Here is a 20,725-nt window from a genome sequence, read left to right as displayed (position 1 = left end):
GTTTAATAGACTAATCTATGTCTCTATTAGAAGGAGAAACAAAGAGAAGTAAAACAACCAATTCCATGGCAGCTAAAGAATGAAGAAACCTTACCGCTTTACACTACTAACGAAAAGAAAATTCCACCACATTCCCTATTCCTAATTCGTTGAAGTTTTTTTTTTTGAACCCTAGAAAGAATACTAAAACATGATACACAAGTTCCCACCAGATCCTTCAAAATTATAAATAAAAGCCAAACCAATCCAAAACAAGGCCACCATCAACACCAGGCCACCATCAACGCCACTTGAAACTATTCTCTATTCATAGAGAGATTGAACTCATCTGTTGTAGAGTACATATCTTCACTATTATATGAACAAGAGATACCATCAGCATGATCTTTCTCTTTAACTTCTTCAATGTTGTCAACTGCTTCATCCAAATCCAACCTTTTCTCCATATCTGCCTCACAACAACTCAATCCAATCTTGAGAAGCTTCAGCATCTGTCCTTCTCCATTTGTTGTTCCTTTCATCTCTATGTCAAAAACTTCTCTTGTCCATTCTTCCTTTGGAACAGACTGAACCCAACTAGCCAAATCCGATTCTGTACCTCCCCTACCTTGTTTAAGGTAATTCATGGGAAGCTTACCAGTTAAGAGCTCTAATATTAGGGTTCCAAGGCACCAAACATCACTCTTCTTTGTCACACGCCCACCTTGTTCTGCAACCTCTGGAGACTTGAATGCCACCATTATCTGTGAAGCATGTTCATTGTTGACAACTGGAAGTAAGCCATAGTCTGTTAGTAAGGGCTCATTGGATTCATTTAGAACCACATTGGAAGACTTCAGGTGAGCATGGGGAACACTCAAGCTAGGAAGTTCCTTGTGGAGATAAGCCAAAGCACTTGTTACTCCTTTGATGATCTTCAAGCGAGTTGGCCAGTCAAGCCCTTGTTGATTTCCTGTCTTGTTACCTGAATTCAAAATACATACAAAAATCACAAGTTTAAATCATTCACTCCCAATTTCCTCAGTTAAAAACAATACTCAATGTAATTGAAAATCTTCTTATGATCACATTGATAGTTATCATTGTCTTATTCATAAAAGTTATTTTGGTTTTTGACCAAAAGGTCTTTAAAAATAATTTGAAAGTGAATTATTATATATTATGCATGTGGTTTGTAAAAGTTGCCCTTGTGTTTGTAAAACAAAATCACCCTAGAATAGATAAGTTTCAAAATATGATAATAAGCAAGTAAAGTGACGATAAACTTCAAATATAGTTCATTTAGGGTGTATCTAGTGCACAAGTTTCCCAGCTTCTAACACAGGAGGTTGGAGAAATTGGTTTGGGGAGGATGATATATGCGGTCTTACCACAGCTTTTACATCGTTAAGGAGATGGTTTGGGACTCAAATCTGTTACTACTTACTCATGGTGAAACATGCTTACCATTGCACCAAGGCTTGGTGTCGTACTTGGTGATTACATGATACATCCATTTTATTCACAATATAAAATCAAATAACAAAAATTGCAGGAGAAATAAAAAAATAGAAAATATAAAAGCAAATAAAAAGAATACCCAAAAAAATGAGAAAATGAGAAATGATAAATAAATTGAGAAAGAGAAAGATTACCTTGTGGAGAAGATTTTTTTTCCAAATTTTCCTTGGAAAAAAGAAAGGGAAGAGAATAAATAGGAAGAAAAGAGGAAAGACAAGAGAATAAATAGAGATTGAGGAGTTAGTTTCTAATTAGGAATGACATTTTGAATACCTACACTTTTTTTTTTTCAAAAATTTCCTTTAATCCACATTTATACAAAGAGAATAAATAGGAAGAAAAGATGAGAGACAAGAGTGAGGAGAGTAAAAAGGGATTGAAGAGTTAGTATCTAATTAGGAATGACACTTATACCCATTATTTTACCTTTAAAAAATTGTTCTCAATATTGACGGGACCAAATAATGATATTTCACTTGTGGGAAGAGAAAAAACTGAAAAAATTAAAGGAATTAATATAAAAATTAAGAAATTAATATAATTTTTTTAAAGAGGGGGGGGGCATGGCCCCCGGCCCCACCATGGTTTTGCCCCCTGCTCATACCGGAGGAGTTCAACCTTCAAAAGTATTATGGAGAGCATTCTACATTACTAGGTTGTGTTGCACACATTTCAATGTCTATGTAATCAACCATCAAGATATCAATGGCCGATGGAGCTTCAATGTTGCACAATTAATGCGTAGCACTGAGCTGCGTATGGCAAGGATGCAATGGATGGTTGAGGGTGAAATCTTGACCACCCGATTTGTATGTTTTTACTTTTTCAACCATTCAACCCCTGTATATATGTATAATAAGTGATTGAGATTTCGCCCTGAACCACTTGGGGAAATCAGGGCCTTACGCAGCTCAAAGCACAACATTGAAATTAAACCAACATGGCACAGCCCAGTCATAAGAAATATTCCCTAGCCCTAGGACCTCTAGTGTGTATAGAGAGTAGGTCAAGTCATTTGATAACCTATTCCCGAGAACCAACTAAAAACAGGCATATGAGTTAGCAAAACTAATGCATGAAAACCTGAGAATGACTTAACTGTGAAGCAAAGAAGCCAAGCTGCCATTTCCTATGAAGTCAGATACCAATAGCTTCTCTTCTTTCCTGTAGTAATAGGCTACAAGAGGAAGCAAATTAGGGTGTCTCAATCTTCCAAGCCTTCTCATATGCTCTTGAAAATCTTCCCTACCCACTTTGTTCATATGCCTAAACCGCTTCACAACCATTGCTTTCCCAGTAGTGAGAACTGCTTTATAAGAAGAACCAAAGGAACCACTACCCAGTACTTCAGCTGAGGCTCTAAGCAAGTCTTGCAACTCAAACCTCTCAACATCATCCCTCACAAATGATAACTTTCCATGCTCTGCCTTATGGCTAGAGGTAGAGTGATCTTGTGACCTAGCATCCATGTCATTTTCATCAAAAGATACAACCTTAGCTCGGCGGTTGCTAATTGATGACGGTCGACCTAGTTGTTCTGTTCGACGATTTCTCCGGTGAACGGCAATGAGAATTAGAACAACAACAAAGACTGCAACTACTGCTAGAGCTACAAAAGCAGCAATAACCATTTTTGGTAAAGATGATGATTGCTTAGGAGCAGCTGCTGTTGCTTGGCTTTTGCAAGCCCCCAAAGGCACCCCACAAAGTCCCTTATTGCCTGCACAATCAGAATTTAAGACTGTTAAGAGAAGAGAAATTTTTGAACAAATTTACAAAAAAAATAATTAAATAAATAAAATTGGGTTTTGGTGTTTGTGAATCAATCTCACTTTCCTTCCAAACTTAAGTATAGGGAAAGTTCTTCCAATTGGGGTAGAAGCAAAAAAATTCATGGAGATGCCCTTGGTGTGTTTCAACATATAATCTAAATGTTATATGATTTTTATCTCAATATGATTTTCACTCAAAGGTGTCCAGGACAACTTACGTGTACCTCATCTAATCCTCAAGGGGAGCTTATGCATAAGGAAGAAACTTTGCCCCAAGCAAATTTGAAGTCTCAACTCTTATTCATGAATGGATATACTTCTGACACAATGATGTCAGCCTCCTACGTAAAGGCAATAAGACTAATGAGGTCTTGGGTTTGAGCCTTCATTCCCTCCGCAACACCCCCCCCCCCCCACTCCATTTTTCCATCTTAAGGACCTATGTACCCCTAGTCCTTGTGATTAACTTGATGATAATCCAAAAAAGTAAATAAAATAAAATAAACCTATTCCTTATGAGGTGGTGATGAATAATTTGCAAAACATGAAAATTACTACTTTGTCACTACATATGAGATTTCAAGCCTCAAAATTCCTTGAATAACATAACTGAAATCAATTTTAGTTTCAAAATTCATAAAGTCCTCTACTCTTTCAGACTTCTATTCTCTTTGATCTAGCATGCACTAAAACAAGTTGTAAAAATTAAACCAAATAACTTTTAGAAATATAATCACCCTCTTTTATTTGCATTAAAAATTATAACAAGATAGATGGTTCCCAGTCTTAGATTCCATCTGTCCAATTCAAGCCCAAAAATAATTAAATATATATAAATAAAACCTAAGAGTCAGGATCAAAGAATTAATAAATTAATTAAAGGAGGACCTGTTCCTTGAAATCTTTTGAAATTTTATTATAAATGAAGACGAGGACCCAATGATCATTCAACGTGCTGGGAAGTTCACAAAGTGCTTATTCCAAGATTTGCAACATAGGATTTTTAATTATAATAAATTCTCGAAGCATATCTTCACACGTAGAAATAAAAATAAAAGAAAAAATGAAAAAAAAAAAACAACTGGTATCATTTCATAGCTGGAAAATGAAAATTTTCCTTTCAACCACATTACTTCTAATATTTGGTTTTTTATTATTTATTTTTTAATTCAATCGACTGTTAGATATAACAAGCATAATCCCAATACATGCATTGATGGACATGAGGCTTCTCATCTCCTTGTATTATTTTTGGCTATGTTGGGATGCCAAGGAAAGGAAAAGTAAGTATAAATAAAACCATAAAAATATAATGATTGATTTGCTTAGTTATCATTAAATTTGTTTAAACTCAACAGATGAGAAGAGAAGAGGAAGATTAAACCTAAAACCTTCTTAATCTTACTATCTCTTCACAATAATGCCACAACAAATCTTTAGGTTATTTCTTTTAAACTCATCTGGCCAAGGATCTTTTTAAGTTATGGTTGGATACATAAAAGTAAAAAAGAAAGAAAATTTTTTTAGCAAGATAGAGTCTATCACGATGAAATGATTGATTGATGTGCCTTTCTCTTGTCAAATTCAATTTGTTTCTTAAAACTTTTTCCTGTCACTCTTAGCATCCAAACATAACCTTAATTACATAACCAAAATAATTTTGTAATGAATTATGGAAGTGGGTAGAACATTAGATATGATGAAGAACAAATAACACATAAATTCTTATCAAAAAAAAAAACACATAAATAAATAAATTAATTAATGAACTCACCTGCAAAAGAGCTTAAACTCATCTTGCTTAGACTTGCAGGAATTGGACCCTCCAATTGATTATTTGCAACACTCACCATTCTCAAACCTTTCTGCTGGAAATCTGGAACGGTTCCTTCAAACCTGTTCCCATCAAGACTTAATTCCAGGAGCTTTGGCAACGTAGCAACTGATGATGGAATCTTACCAGATAAATTATTTTCTGCCATGTACAAAAATTTCAAAGACCCCATACTTGCAAATGCATCGTCTGGAATCTCACCATGGAACTTATTATTTGACAGAAACACAGATTTCAAAGCTCCAAGCTTCCATATATTTGGAACAGGAGAATTGAAGCTATTGTTCAAGAAGCTTATAGTCCTTAAAGAATGCAAATCCATGAGGCTTTCTACGTCAATGGTTCCTGCTAAACCCATATGTTCAAGTTGTAATCCACGAACGATGTCTCCGCTGCAGCGGACGCCGACCCAACCCTTACAAGGATTCCCGGACGCCTTCCAACTATCAAGGGCAACCGTGTTGTTTAATGAAGCCTTGAATCTGAGAAGGATATCTGCATCCGATGATGATGATGATGATGATGATGAAGGTGGTGCTGCCATTGCCATGAAGATGATAGAGAAGATGATAAGGCATCGAAGATTGAAGGGTGCTGTTTGGTAACGGGCCATGAAGGGGTTGGTGCGCGCACAAGCAGAGCTATGTGCGCGCAATGTGGCGTTTTTGCTGCTACTGGGCGCTGTGTTTGGGGGAACGCGGGAGAAACTTTGGAGATTAATGGTTTTTTATGAGTTCGCCAGAAAAATGAGGAAAGCCAGAGAGAGAGAAGGAGAGAGAGAGAGAGACAGACAACTAGAGAGGGAGAGAAGATGTGGGAATCAATGAATGGTTGAGGAAGGAAGGCATGAAGTTGAAGAACTAAGAATAGAAAGTAGAGTGGTTGAAGAGAGAGATATGCAAAATAAGATTGACTAATTCTTCATTGCTTGATTTTCTCTAGATCTCTGGATTGTTCTTCTTAATAAAGATTTTAGAGGGGTAGTACATGTATATGTGTTGGAAGATGATGATGAAATAAGATGAAATCTGAGGCCGGCCCTTTAAAATTCTGTTTTTGTTGTTGTTATCGTTGTATGTATCAATATTAAAATTTTTTTGTTAGTTAGCTGCATTTTTTATTTTTATTTTTTCCTGAGTAGCTAGTTAGTTGATGAATGGTTGATGAGAAAATGTCAATTGTTTATCTGCGTTAGTCTCAGTATCTGCCACGTATTCCCGTCATTCTTAACAATAGGATACTTAAAAAATCATTCAATCTCATCCGACTCCATTTATTTGAGATAAGAGTTGTTAGGATTCACCTCTACAATTCTCATCTCCTATAATTCCTATTTGGGATTGTGACACGTGGCAGTTAATTATCCAAGGGTCATGATTAGAATCCAATTAGGAACTGAACCTAATAAATCCCTTAAATTAAGTTTCCATAAAAGAGGAGAGACAAAATTGGGAGAAAATTTTGGGATTTTTTTTTTTTACAAATGCGCTTTTTATATATAGGGATAGGGATATTACATATGCTGCCGGTAGGAGAAAATTTTGGGATTTATTAGATACAATTCTTAGTTGGGTTCCAATCATTATCCTTGGATAATTAACTGTCACGTGTCAATGTGTCACAATCCCAGATAGGAATTACAAGGAATTGTAGGAGGTGAGAATTGTAGAAGATGTGAATCCAAGTTGTAATTAAATTCTTCATGGGCTAAAAATGGACTATTGCAATAAACATTACTTTTCTTTTTCGGATGAATTGCAATAGAAGTCATTGAGGCAAAAGATCATGCACAATTTTTTCACCATTCGGTGGGGAAAACAGTTTGTTGGATGTTATAATGTACAATGTCGCTCCTTTAGGGCCTGTTTGGTTACATGAGTCTAGAGATTTCAAATATCTAGAGAATCCAAATCTATAGATTTCAAATCTATGGAGTTATAATTTATAAAATTAAATGTTTGGTTGTGGAATGAAATCTGTGTCTTCATCCTAAAAACTATTTGATCGCGTGATTTTGGATGTACAAATGTATAACTTTTTGAAATCTCGGTTTCACCCCTTACCCTAAATCTCGTTCCGTTTTGTGTAGGTGAATCTCTAGATTTCTGATTTTTTACACCGCGGTATAATTCTCGGATTCTGACCAAGCGGCTAGTGACTTAATGGTGCATGTGGTGCCCAGCATTAGATAGATGCCATGTGGTTTCTATTGAATCCCAACCGTTCAAAACCCAGGTGGACATGTAACCGACCTTAGTGAAAAAAATAGTTTTTTCTTAACAAACTGAACCATGATTTGAGCATCTAAGATTTAATAAAATTTACATGGAATCCATCCAACATTGGGCACCACTGACACCACCATGTTAGCGTAACCTTGCAAGAATTGGAGAAGAAACATGATGGTACCAATCACTCTACGGATGCGTCTCAAACTGTTAGAAAAAGATAGTTGAATAGGGAAATAGATAATAAGAGAGAAACATTGAAGGAGAGATAAAGAGAGAGAGAGAGAGACAGAGTGTGTAAGAGAGAGAGTATTATTTCACATCAATTTACAAGGAGTTAGTACAAGCCTCTATATAGAAATAGAGTCCTTCTTCCTTAGTGTTCTAGGACTCTTGCAATTGTGGTTCTAGGACTCTTGAGTTTCTTCCTCAGTGTTCTAGGACCCTTATAGTTGTGGTTCTAGGACTCTTGAGTTACAGTGTTTCGGTTTACATGAAGGTAGGTGTTTTAAAGTACCTAAAATATTGACTAGGGTGTTGTGAGTACCAATTGTAGAGTTCTTCCAGTGTTTGATCAGCTGTGGGACTTCTAACGGAAATGGAACTCTTGGAAGCCTTGAATGTAGTAACTAGTGTTTGATCAGTTGTGGGACTTCTAACAGCGGTGGAACTCTTGGAAGCAACCCTAGCCACATAAGCTTGAAATGAAGTGGTGGCTAGGGTATCCTTAATACGCCCCCACAAACTCAAGGGAGGTGAAGTGACCTTGAGGTTGGCCAGCAAGCTACTAAAACATGGAGTAGATAGTGGCTTGGTGAAGATGTCAGCCAGTTGATCCTTAGTAGATAAGAAATGAACATGAAGATATCATTTGGCAACTTTATCAAGAACAAAGTGGAAGTCCATCTCCACATGTTTGGTACGAGCATGAAAGACTGGATTTGCATAGGTGGCATCAATATTATCACACCAGAGTACAGGAATAGCACTAAAGAATATATGAAGCATATGAAGTAGAGATTGTAGCCAAGTGAGTTGAGCAGCAACATTAGCAATAGCTAGATATTTAGACTCTATACTAGAGCGAGCAACAGTGGATTGTTTTCGAGAACTTCAAGAGACAATGTTGGGCCCTAGGAAGATAGCATAACCACTAGTAGATTTACGATCATCATGGCATCCAGCCCAATCAGAATCGAAGAAGGTTGTTAAAGTCATATTAGAGGATTTGTTGATGACTATTCCATGAGAGAGTGTACCCACTACAAAATCCTTTTGACAGCAAACCAATGATCAAGAGTTGGACTTTGCATTGGCTGACAGTGTGAAACCCGACCCTAACCTTTACCCGGATACTCTATTGTCCGTAGGTCCGAAGACCCAAAGTAGAAGTGAAAGTCAACTATGGGCCATATCAGTAGAAGACATAGTGTTCGACTCCAAACCTATGGAGATTGACGATGATGCCCCATATTTGAAGACAGTGTTGGATCTAGAGAAGAGACTATGCCTTGATGAAGAGAAGATTGGTTGATGACCCTAGAGCTTGGTTGGATATGATTTGAAGCCATTTTTCCATACTAGGTAAGTTATAGTTTATGTGTTTAAAGTTTCGTTTGATTCCGAGTAGTGAAAGGCCCTCAAATCCCTGTTTCAGACTAAGTTGACAGTCTGGGTCAGTCTACCCAGCCAATCGACCCAAGGTTGCTGAACTCGAGCAGAATCTTCTGTTTAGGTTATCTTGCTATATATACCTCATGACTTCGTGATTTTAATATCCCTAGCCTCCAAAACACTTAGAGAACGAAGGGAACTCATCTCCAAGCCTCCAAAAGTGTTGAAGAAGATCAAACCTTGCAAACTTGCAAGTTCTCTCTCTTGTTCTTCAATCAAAGATTAGTAATCTTACTTCTATGATATTGATTTATTCTTTCCATGATCTTTCTCTTCTCTAATCTAAGATTATGAAGAAGATATTGCATATCTGCAATTGTATCTTCTACAATCTCCATTCATTCTCATACTATGATCATCATAATAAATTCTTACCATGATTCTTATGTTTTCTACATGCATCTATGGTCATATTCTTATTTTGATTTCTTCTAGCATTATAGATGCCTCTCCATGATTATTCATACCTATGATTTACTGTATTCATGTACTAGAATGAGATCTCATCATCTCTAGTTCATCTCTTTCATTCATAGCATGTCTTCAATGAAAACCATGATTTTTACCAAGATAGAGAGTATGATTTCAATTTAGTAAGTAATGGTTTTAATCGTAGTTTGATGTCTAAAATATGCTTTTTAGTCTTAGACTACTTTGTTAGACATTCTCTCCAAGTTTCGTAGCATTCCAGATTGTATAGAATAGGTTTCGGATCAAAATATTGTTTTTGGACTCGGATTACTCTCTGGGCAGATTGCCTAGGTCGACTGAACCAGTCAACCCAGCCAATCAACCCGCAGTGATAGAATTGGATTTCTTCGTCCGTTTCAATTTGATTGATGCTCATTCTTTTAGGACTACTTCCTAATGACTGTGTGATGCTATTCTAGGGTTTGTTTGCTAACTTTGGATTCATCCTCTTGTTCATCCGGAATATATTCGAATCTATTTAAGGTAAGGACAGTTGTTAGCATAGTAACATAGATTGCATAGATTTAGTTTCTAATTTGGGAACTACTTAGATTTGTTACTGTTATGATAGTTTCTATTATGATATGAATGTTGTAAGTACAGTAGGATCTTATTTCCTTATTTACTTTATGTACTTGATCATGTATGAATACTTATTCATTTACGTTGCTTATTCATTTGATCTTGTCTTATTATACTCTTCTATTTGATGAGATATATGTCATGAATGATATGACTGAATTGGGATTGTGATTGTTTAGGTATGATTTGGGATTGGGGAATGTCCTTTTGACATTTCTGTCCTTGGACATCATTGGGAATAGTATGGGATATTTCCAATGTTGCCCTTTGACACTTTCCCGGATTATTGGTTGTCATACCTAGGACTTGTCTAGCAGTGTTTGGCTAGGATATTCCTTGTTATATCAGACCCGATTCAAAAGGGTATTGAGACCGAACGACTTGTGGTAGCAATGGGGATTCATGGGTGTTCAAGACCGGTAACCAACCCGTGAGAAGACATGAATCACATTGTGGGGGCCATTGATTGGTAGGGTTGCATATAGTTAGGCTCATGGGCGCTCAAGACCGGTAGCCAATCCGTGAGGGGACATGAGAGCTTCCCGTCTAATATATGTGGATGACAAATAGGGTTGATGAGTCTATAGTCTAGGACTATGTTGACTCTAGTGGAAAGGATACCGGAAAGGATCGCCTGGGGCAAGGAATGGACGTTTTGGACCTGAGTTGATATGACTAAGTAGAAAACTTGCATTGGGCTAGGCTTTACCCTGACATGCGCCAATACTTAGACCAATGGTGATGTGAGAGAGAGGTGACCTAAAGCCCCAACCAAGGAATGTCCAAGAAGTATGCAAGACCCAACTACCACCGGCAGACCCAAGATGCCAAGATGGCTGAGGGGGAGTGAATGACCTTCCTAAAGAAGTATGGTGCTATGACTTAAAGCATGTCTACCTATAGAGACTAGCATACATAGAGTTAGACTCATACATGCATTGTCTGTTTCATATCATATCACATTACGGAATAACTTGCCTTACTGGGTTTCTTTAGAAACTCACTCCTTTTGTACAATATCTTTTGTTAGATTACTCTACAGGCATAGATGACTATGAAGGCCAATATGAGGAAGCGCAAGATGAAGAAGCGTACTACACGTAAGGTGTTGGCAACTATGAAGATTACGTTGATGATCCCTCGAGTGATCATACTTCATATCATGATTAGCCCTACCGTGGAGTGGGAGCGTCTGAGCGTGATTGATGAAGTCTATGTTTATGAAGATGTTCTTTATAAAATAGAATAGACTATAGCTTAGTTTGATTATATCTTTCTTTCTTGTCTTTAGAACCAGTTGTAATCTTCTTTTGACTTTCGATCTACATTCCGTTGTACTCGTGGAGTGAGATTCAGCCTCACTCTACATTTTGATTATATATATCTATTGGTATCATTTCCGCACTCTGATGATTATTTCGTTACTTTGCTTGATTCATTTAAATAATATTGTTAACCTTGATTTAGTCATGTTCTTGATTATATTATTGTGAATGTGGGAGGTTGATTTCCTCGATACTGGATCTTGTGGACTGTGGATCACACACTCGAGTATGCCAGATAGGGTACCGGCTGGGTGGATGTGACAGACAGACTTCGTTGATTGCAAATTGTATGTCAGGATGAGTCATAGTAGCATACTGTAGGGCCCCCACAATACTTCTATACAATGTAGGATCAACCATGAGCTCCCCCAAAAATTTGCTCAACTGGGTAGAGGGAGAAAGAGGATTGGTAACAGGCTTGCAATCACTCATGTTGACCCTATGAAAAAGGTCAGTAATATATTGTTGTTGACAAAGTTGAAAACCATTAGGGAATAAAGATACAGACATTCCAAGAAAATATTGTTAGGGACCAAGATCTTTGACAGCGAAGACAAAGGAAATAGCAATCATAAATTTTGATTGTAACACTTTAGAGCCAGTAACAATGATGTCATCCACATAAATTAAGATAAAAAGTATCACATCCATCCACCCAGCCACTACCCTACCAGGCATACCCGGCTTTGTGATCCACAGTCCCAAGGATTAAGTATCGAGCAACCATGCTTCCCACATACGCGATAACACAATCATGAACAATAATAATCAAGGTAAAAGCATATAATAAATTATATCAAGAATAAGATAAGATCAGATAATCAGAGCGCGGAATTAAAAGGTGCCAAAGTATACATATAATCCAAAAGGAGAGAGAGTGAGCGGAAATCACTCCCTCAGTGGCAGCGGAATGTAAATCAGTGAAAGTTATAATTACAGATCCATGTTCCAAAAATAATAGTATAAAGGCCTAAGCTAAGGTCTCCTTGGTCTTATACAAGATATCCTCATAGGTGTACACATAAGAGACCAAAGGCCTTTCCCACACTAAGGTCGGGCTAATCTTGGTACGAAGGGCTAATCCACCCTCGGTATCTTCACCATGACCTTCAAAGTAGCCAGGACCTTCAGCGTAGTATGAGGAATCTAGGTCCGTCTCTAGGAATGAGCCATCAACTTCTTTAATACCTATAGATGAAATCTAACAAAACAATTGCACAAAAAGGAATGAGTTCAAAAGAACTTTGCAAGGTAGTTATTCAATAATACATAAGCCAAATGATACAAAACATAACATGATGCAAATGATATGAAACAGATGATGCAAATATGATTCTAACTCTACATATGCTAGTCTCTATGGTAGACATGTTTTAAGTCATAGCACCATACTTCTTTGGGTAAGTCTCAATCACTCAACACCAGTTGGTAATGGGTCCTGCATCCATCTCAGACAATCCATGGTTGCGGTTTCAGTCACCGCTCTCTCACACCTCCATTTGGTCTAAGTATTGGCGCATGTCAAGGTAAAGCCTAGCCCAATGTAAATCATCTACTCAGCCGTATCATGTCAGATCCGGATACGTCCATTCCTCCCATCCCAGGATCCTTTCCGGTATCCTTCACACTAGAGTCACGGATATTACTCACCAGACTCACCAACCTATTGGTCATCCACAAATAGTAGACGGGAAGCTCTCACGTCCTCTCACGGATATAACTCACTGGTCTTGAGCTCCCTTGAGCCCAAGTCTAGCTATTTGCTCTACCAATGAATGGCCCCTTTCGAGTATCCGCAATATGATTTATGTCATCTCATGGATATAACTCACCGGTCTTGAGTGCCCATCAAATCACACTACTACCATGGGTCATTCGGTCTCAATGCCCTTCCGATTCGGGTCTGATACAACAAGGACATCCTAGCCAACACATCTAGACAAGTCCTATGTATGTCATCCAATAATCCGGGAAAGTGTCGATGGGCACCTTCGGAGAACATCCCATACTATTCCCTCTAATGTCCAAAGACAGAAATCTCATAAGGACATTTCCTAATCCCAAATCATACTTATCCAATCACATTATCAGTTTCATCATATCATACATACGTGATGCTTCATCATATTGAAAGATAAGTTATAACATCACATGATCAAGTGTATAAGTAAATAACAAGAATGAATAGACATGATATATAAGACTAACTAAACATGATACTATTGTTACAAAGTACCTACAGTAGTCACATGATGCATGAAATACTTCAAGGAATGTAAATCTACCACATTTCCAACATAGCGGCAATATTCACACAAATCATGTAATTATGACAATAACCATCCTTAGCTTAATCCAATCGAATCTAATACCAAGGATCACTTAGAATAGTCCCCAAATCAGTGCTTGCACCCTAGACAACATATGTGCAACATTAGAAAAAGAAACAATCAAATTGGAGATCAAACGGAGCAAATCAAGCAAATACAAGATTGTTGTACTCAACTGGTCGACTAACTGAGTTGACTGACTCAGTCGACCAAGCATTCAACCAAGTGAACAGTGCGGGGCTAAAGAGTGAAATTTGATCCAAAACCTACCTTCCGAGGCTCGGATCGATCCGACACTTGGAGGGATTAATTACAACAGTATAGAACACTATCTAGCAAGTATTTAACGTAATCTAATGGTCTAATTAGGAATACCCAAATTGAAACCCTATGTTCTATATGCTAAATATCAAGAATTGAAATGAAATTGGTTGCAATAGCAAGGAACAATGGGGAATCAGCTAAGGGAGTGATAAGAAGTAGATTACAATCATAAACCAACAACAAATCAGACCTAGCATACATATACACCTCAGTTTAGATCAAAGAAACAAGTTGGAATGGAGAGAATCATGGAAATGCAATGCTAATGATTGAAATGGAAGCATAGCATAGCAAGAATGGAAAGAAACTAATGGAAATGAAAGGGGAAACACATGACTAGGTGTTTGCAAGGTTGCAGCACCTTAGTCATGGTCTCAACAGCAAGAAAGAGAAGAGAAAGGAATAGAATAGAGGATGAGAGAGAAAACATACCTAAGAGAGGAAGTTGGAGATGAAATGCAATGATTCTTCACAACTACCAATAAATGGCTTTGGGAAGCTCCCTCCTCATTATCTAGAATCCAAATGATTAGGGTAGGGTTCTATTCACGAGGTCCCAATAAGTAGACTTAAAATAATCAAGAAAAATTGTATTTAATAACCAGCTGGTCAACTAGGTCAGTCGACAAAGCAGTCGACCAAGCAATGATAGCAACTTCAAATAGGGAATTGGAAGGCCAAACTAGTCCAAATTGAGTTGGGTTTTCTCCTACAAATCAATAAACAAGTCTAGATTAGAGAAATACCTTCGAAACAAGATCGGAAGCGCATCAAGTACTTCAACTAAGCTTCCCCTCTTCTAGGTGCAGTTTCTCACCGAACACTGACAGTGTATCCAAGTAAGGGGCATCATTGTCAATGTCCATAGGCTCTGATTCATACACCAATTCTTCAACTACAAGGGCCCACAAGTCTCTTCTTCCACCACTCCGGCTCTTCGGACCTACAAACATCAAAGGATCCGGGTCAGGTTCAGGGTCAGGGTTAGGATAGGGTGGATTTCACAAAAAGTGTATCAGAAATACCATGATAAATGAAAAGAAAAATGTCAATTTTAGATCCAACAAAACCAAATTCTAGTAAGAAGGAACTAAGACGATCAAACCAAGTACGAGGGGCCTGTTTGAGACCATAAAGAGATATGTGAAGTCGACAAACATAGTTGGATGAAGAGTGTCAGCAAACCCTGGTGGTTGTTTTATGTAGACTATTTCATTTAAAAAGCCATAAAGAAAGGCATTTTGGATGTCAAGTTGGTGAATAGGCCAAGAGTGGGAGACAACTAGAGATAGAACCAGAAGGATAGTAGTGGGTTTGACAACAAGACTAAAAGTTTCATTGTAGTCAAGACCTTCTTGTTGATTGAACCCTTTGGCCACTAAGTGGGCTTTGTATCTTTCAATAGAACCATCAACCTTCCTTTTAATTCAAAACACCCACTTGCAACCTATAACGTTTGTCTAAGGAGGAGGAGGGACAAGAGACCAAGTGCCATTCTTTATTAGGGCATTAAATTCATCATGCATTGTTGTTCACCAGTAAGGGTATTTGTTGGCAGTAGTGAAAGAGGTAGGCTCAAGTTGGGTATCATCAGAGATGGATGTATGCAGGGCTCTAGGTGGATGGTGGGCTTTGGAGCAAGTTACCATGGGATGAGTGTTTAGAGAAGAGGTTGGAGGAGGTGGGGAAGGAGATGGATGGTGAGGATCATAAGGGAGATCAATAATGAGATCCAAAGAAAGAGAAGAGGATAAGGATGAGGTGGAGGTGTGGGGCCCAAGGGAAGATTCGGGTGTGAGTTGGGAAGGGGAGGCATGGAGCTCAAGGGGAGGGGATTTGGCCAAGGGTGGGGATGGGGGTGGTGGGCCCATAAGTGGAGGAGATGAAATAGGGGAAGGGAGTATAGGAGGGGGACCAAGCAGCGAGGGTAAAGGTGGTTGAGATGGATGGATAATCTTAGTGGGTGATTGATGGTGAAAGGGAAATTGTTTTTCATCAAAAGTAACATGGTAGGAATTAAGAGTTTATTTGTTTAAGGATTGAAGCAATGATAGCCATGGTGATGAGGACAATATCCAAGAAAGACATGCATGCTAGAGCAAAACTCTAGCTTGTGTTTGTTGTAAGGGTGAAGATAAGGATAGCATGCACAACCAAAAACTCTTAAGAACGCATAGTCCGGATGGATGTTGAAGAGTTTGTAGTGTGGCGAAAAATTTCCCAAAATAGGGGTAGGAATCTTATTTATAAAAAATACTGCAGTTTCAAAAGCATAGTTCCAAAATTTTCTAGGGCAAGAAGAATAAGCTAGCAATGTAAGGCCAGTTTCAACAATATGGTGATGACGGTGCTCGACAACCCCATTTTTCTCATGAGTGTGAGAACAAGAAAGGCGATGATCAATCCCCACAAGAAGTGAAAAAGGTAGACACAGTGCGATATTCGCCACCCCAATTACTCTGAAATCGTTTAATCCTGCTTTGAAAATTAATTTCCAACACGTCATTAAAACATTGAAGAATCCCAATAACCTCAGATTTCAAATGTATAGGATACAAACCAAGTGTATTTACTAAAAGCATCCACAAAAATAACATAGTATCGAAGACCATCAATAGAAACAATAGGAGAGGGTCCCCACACATCCAAATAAATCAAATCCAAAGGGGCTTTAGAAACTGAAGTAGAAGAGGAGAAGGGGAGTTTATGACTCTTTCCTTTTTGACAAGCGTCACACAAAAAATGAATTTTCTCAAAAGTAATAGGTAATTTAAATTGAGAAACAAGACGATGGACTGTTTTAAAAGTAGGATGGCCAAGTTTGGAGTGCCACTAGGAGACAAAAGCGCGTTCACCAATATAAGCTTGTGGAGAAAAGTCTCCCAAGCGCATCTAGTAAAGCCCATTCCTAACGGTTCCCTAGAGTTGACAAATCCCTGTTGCTCGATCCTTCACATAAAATATGTCAGGATGAAACTCAAAGTTAGCATTATTATCACGAGTAAACTTGAAAACAGATAAAAGGTTCTTTTCAATGGAGGGAACATGAAGAACTTTATTGAGAAAAACAGGAGAATGTTGTGTAGGGAGAGAAAAAAATACCAGTGTGAGTGATTGGCAAGCCTGTACCGTTACCAATCAAAACCTGAACCAGTGTAAGGTTGAGCCAAGTGAAGATTCTCAAGGGCATTGTGATGTGTAGCCACAAAGTCAAGATACCAAGTGGTGTCTATATAAGGTCCTCTAGAGAGTTCAGAAGCATGCACAAAGGGGGGAGCATTGGTTGTACCTTGAATAGCATGATTGTAACATTGATGACAATCATGAGCTTTATGGTCGTGAGATCACAAATTTGGCAAGTAATTAGAGAGGATTATTGTTGTTTGGGACCCCTAGTAGAGGGTGGAGTGGCAAGAAGTGGAGGACGGTAGCTAGAAGAACGTCCACAAAAAACTCTGCCTCCGTAGTGCAATCAACCAAGGGAGGACGATAATTGAGAGCACTGGCTAGTCTAAGCCGATTAGCCCGAGGTAAAGAGGAGTCATAGGCTAAGTCATCTTTAAGACGAATTTTGTGAGTGAGTAACATTTCTTTTAACTCAGCAAAAGTGCTAGGGATACCACGAGTTGTAATAGATTAGGTTTTATGATACTTCTAAAGAAATTTGGGAAGACCTATATGATTCATTCGGCCAAGAAAAAAAAATATCCCACGTGTGTGAGTTCTATGATAAGATGTTTAGTTATTTTCAAGGAGGACGTTCACTAATGGAGTATTATAGTGGATTTAAAGGGATGGTGGAAGAATTACAATCCCATCAACCTCTTACCACCAACATTGAAGTTTTAAAGACCTAGAGAGCAAAATTTTATCCATCCAGAATATTCAATGGGTAAGAACCTGCAGATATTGACCTCATAAATTGTTACTACCTTGAGTGATTCTTTTTACAAGTTGTTGTGAATCAGCAGGACAAAAAGTACACAAAGCCATCAAGATGGATCAGCCCTTTGTTGGCAAGTCAAGGCCGTAGCACCTATTCGCTTAGAGGACATGGTGGCAGCTGAGGCCAAGGCAGAGGCGGAGGGGGAGGACGGACGTCTTCCTTCAAATAGTCCAAGGGAAACCGTCTATGTTAATACTGTGGGAAGCATAATCACATAGAGAAAATTTGTTGGGATAAGCATGCATGGTCTCCCCAAAGGAGCAGAAAATTATGTTAACACAGTTTCTGAAGGAGAAAATTCAACCAATCTGTACTCGAGTCTAATCCTACAGCTTCTACAAGTGTTTCGTTGCCTAGCTTGGACTTGGCTTGGATCCTCAAATGCATGCAACAATTAAACAGAGCCAAGGTTTGTCGTCTTCTTCTAAATCCTTGAATTGTCTTGTGGCTTCCCCTTCCCCCCCCTTCTCTTTCTTTGAGTTTTAGGATATCCAACCAAAAGAGGATTGCTTGAGGAGTTGAAAATGGAGGACTTTCTTATCTGACTGATTTTGATTTGTCGGCTGTGACAGCATACAATTTTCCCAATTTTCCCCCCTCTTCAATGGCAATAATATCATTTAGGACATTTATCTTCTAGTGGACTTAGGTTAGTACTAACAAGTTGCAAGAATGTTGAAAAAATAAATTGTGAAGCATGTGAGATGGACAACCATCACAAACAAGTTTTCCCCCTAGACGTGAACCCAAAAGTGTCCTTATTTTCTGTTGTTCATTTAGATGTCTTGGGACCATGTAGGATCCCTAATTGTTTTGGTTTTTAGTATTTTATTGTCTTTGTGGACATTTTTTTGCGATTCACCTTCTCTCTTTTTTTTTTCCTTTCTTTTTCATTTTTTTTTTAATGATTGATATAACTGAGGTGTTGAAAATTTATCCTCGGTTTCTTTGTTTAAATTTCCACACAATTCAATACTTCTATTAAGTTTCCTATAGATAATGCATCAGAATATATGCAAGGTGCAATTTCTGATTTGTGTTCTTCTAAAAGCATAATTCACTAGTCGAGTTGGTGTCACACACCTCAACAAAATGGTGTTGCTAGAAAAAACGTTTCCATTGACTAGAAGTAACACGTTCTCATTGAATGTTCTATTCCCTTCTTACTAAATGCACATTAATAAATAAAATGTCATCCACTGTTTTAAAGGATGAGATTCCTTTTAAAACTGCCTACCCAAATTGCCATTATTTCCCCTCCCACAAAAACCTTTGGTTGTGTTTGCTTTGCACATGTTCTTCCCCATCCTAGGGATAAATTTTTTGCTCGAGCTTCTAAATGCATTTTTTTTTTTTTGGATATTCTCATTTTCAAAAAGGTTACAAAGTTTTTGATCCTTCTATCAAAATGGAAATTTGTTATTGCCAATGTCACATTTATTTTAGAAACCCCTTATTATCCCCAAGAAAAAATTTTGATGATGACATGTTTGATTATCCTTTTCCTATGCTATTCCCAATTGAGTTTGATAAGGGTATTGAGTAAAGTGTCCAAGATAATGTCCATAAACAGGTTTACGCTACTATAAGTAGAAAATACTTGAGTTTTTCTAGAACCAAATGAAGTCCTAGTTCAATTTCCTCCTACATTGGAGTATCACAAAAGGAAGAGACAAATAATCAAATGGTATGGAAATTCACTCCAATCCCTCGGTTGTGTCTGATAATCTTGATGACTTACCAATAGTTCTTTGGAAAGGTAAACATGTAGACTCTTAGTGGTTGTCCCTATTTCTGAGTATGTTACTTTTGCTCATCTTCTCAGTAATTATTGTTGTCTTGTCACTACCATGTCATTTGTCACTGTTCCATCTACTTATTCTAAGGCTCTTTTTGATCTGGGTTGGAAAATGGCTATGGAGTCTAAAGTTGACGCTTTACATTCTAGGCATACGTGGACACTCATCGATTTGCCTCCACGTAAGGATTAATTAAGTGCCATTGGGTTTTTGTTATTAAATATAAGTCAAATGCATCGGTAGAGAGGTTAAAAGATAAACTTGTGGCGAAGGGCTACACCCATACTAATGGTGTAAATTTTTTTGAGACTTTTCCCCTGTTGCTGGCCTTAATTCTATTCACATTTTATTATCCTTGGCTACAAATTCAAAGTGGCCTCTTCATCAACTAGATGTTAAGAATGCCTCCCTGTATGGTGATTTACTTGAAGAAGTGTATATGGAGCAACCCTAAGGATTTGTTGCTCAAGGGGAAATTCAATCAAGGCTTGCATGCTTCACAAGTCCATTTATGGCCTCAAACAATCCCTTAGGGCATGGTTTGAAAATTTTAGTTCAGTAAGTTTAATACTCTCTGAAGTTGGGTTTAGTCAGTGTTGCTCAAATCATTTTGTTTCTGTGTGTGGAAAGGAGTTTGGAATTGTTATACTTATTGTTTATATTGATGATATAATTGTTTCTAGAAGTGATAGTGCAGGAATTGATGAAGTAAAAGCTTTCCTAGGCATCCTTTTTAGGTTAGTCCTTTCAATGTTTTCTAGGCATTGAAATCTTGAGCCAAGGAATTAGCCTCCTCCAGCATAAATGTATGATTGACTTGTTGACAAAGACTGGTATGCTAGGGTATGAACCTATTTATACACCCATGGATCCTCACATCAAGTTGTCTAAAAATGAAGGAGAAGATTTTCCAAAGCCACAAAGATATAGAAGGTTAGTG

At 37.9% G+C, this 20,725-nt stretch overlaps 1 protein-coding gene across 1 annotated transcript; it reads right to left on the bottom strand.

The window, feature by feature from the left end:
* Window positions 1-211: 211 nt before the first annotated feature.
* LOC148999369 (pollen receptor-like kinase 4) lies at window positions 212-5,848 on the bottom strand. Its single transcript, XM_089141206.1, has 3 exons — window positions 5,047-5,848; window positions 2,600-3,220; window positions 212-964 (listed from the first exon to the last, which is right to left on the bottom strand). Exons 1-3 carry the CDS (start codon window positions 5,717-5,719, stop codon window positions 297-299), a joined length of 1,962 nt encoding a protein of 653 aa, XP_088997332.1. The 5' UTR covers window positions 5,720-5,848; the 3' UTR covers window positions 212-296.
* Window positions 5,849-20,725: the final 14,877 nt, after the last annotated feature.

Source organism: Hakea prostrata, unplaced genomic scaffold (genome assembly GCF_041222555.1).
Source record: "Hakea prostrata isolate BN-2017 unplaced genomic scaffold, UWA_Hpros_2 contig_12, whole genome shotgun sequence".
Taxonomy (NCBI): Eukaryota; Viridiplantae; Streptophyta; class Magnoliopsida; order Proteales; family Proteaceae; genus Hakea; species Hakea prostrata.
Note: the sequence above shows the minus strand (reverse complement) of the source record. Positions and strands in the feature narration are given on the sequence as shown.

Bases quoted from the DNA above. Each gene is read 5' to 3' on its own strand.
- LOC148999369 (XM_089141206.1), bottom strand. From the start codon at position 5,719: ATGGCCCGTTACCAAACAGCACCCTTCAATCTTCGATGCCTTATCATC. The intron at 3,221-5,046 runs GTGAGTTCATTA...CTGATTGTGCAG, and splicing joins GAGTTTAAGCTCTTTTGCAG to GCAATAAGGGACTTTGTGGG. The intron at 965-2,599 runs GTTAAGTCATTC...TTTTGAATTCAG, and splicing joins CTTGGCTTCTTTGCTTCACA to GTAACAAGACAGGAAATCAA.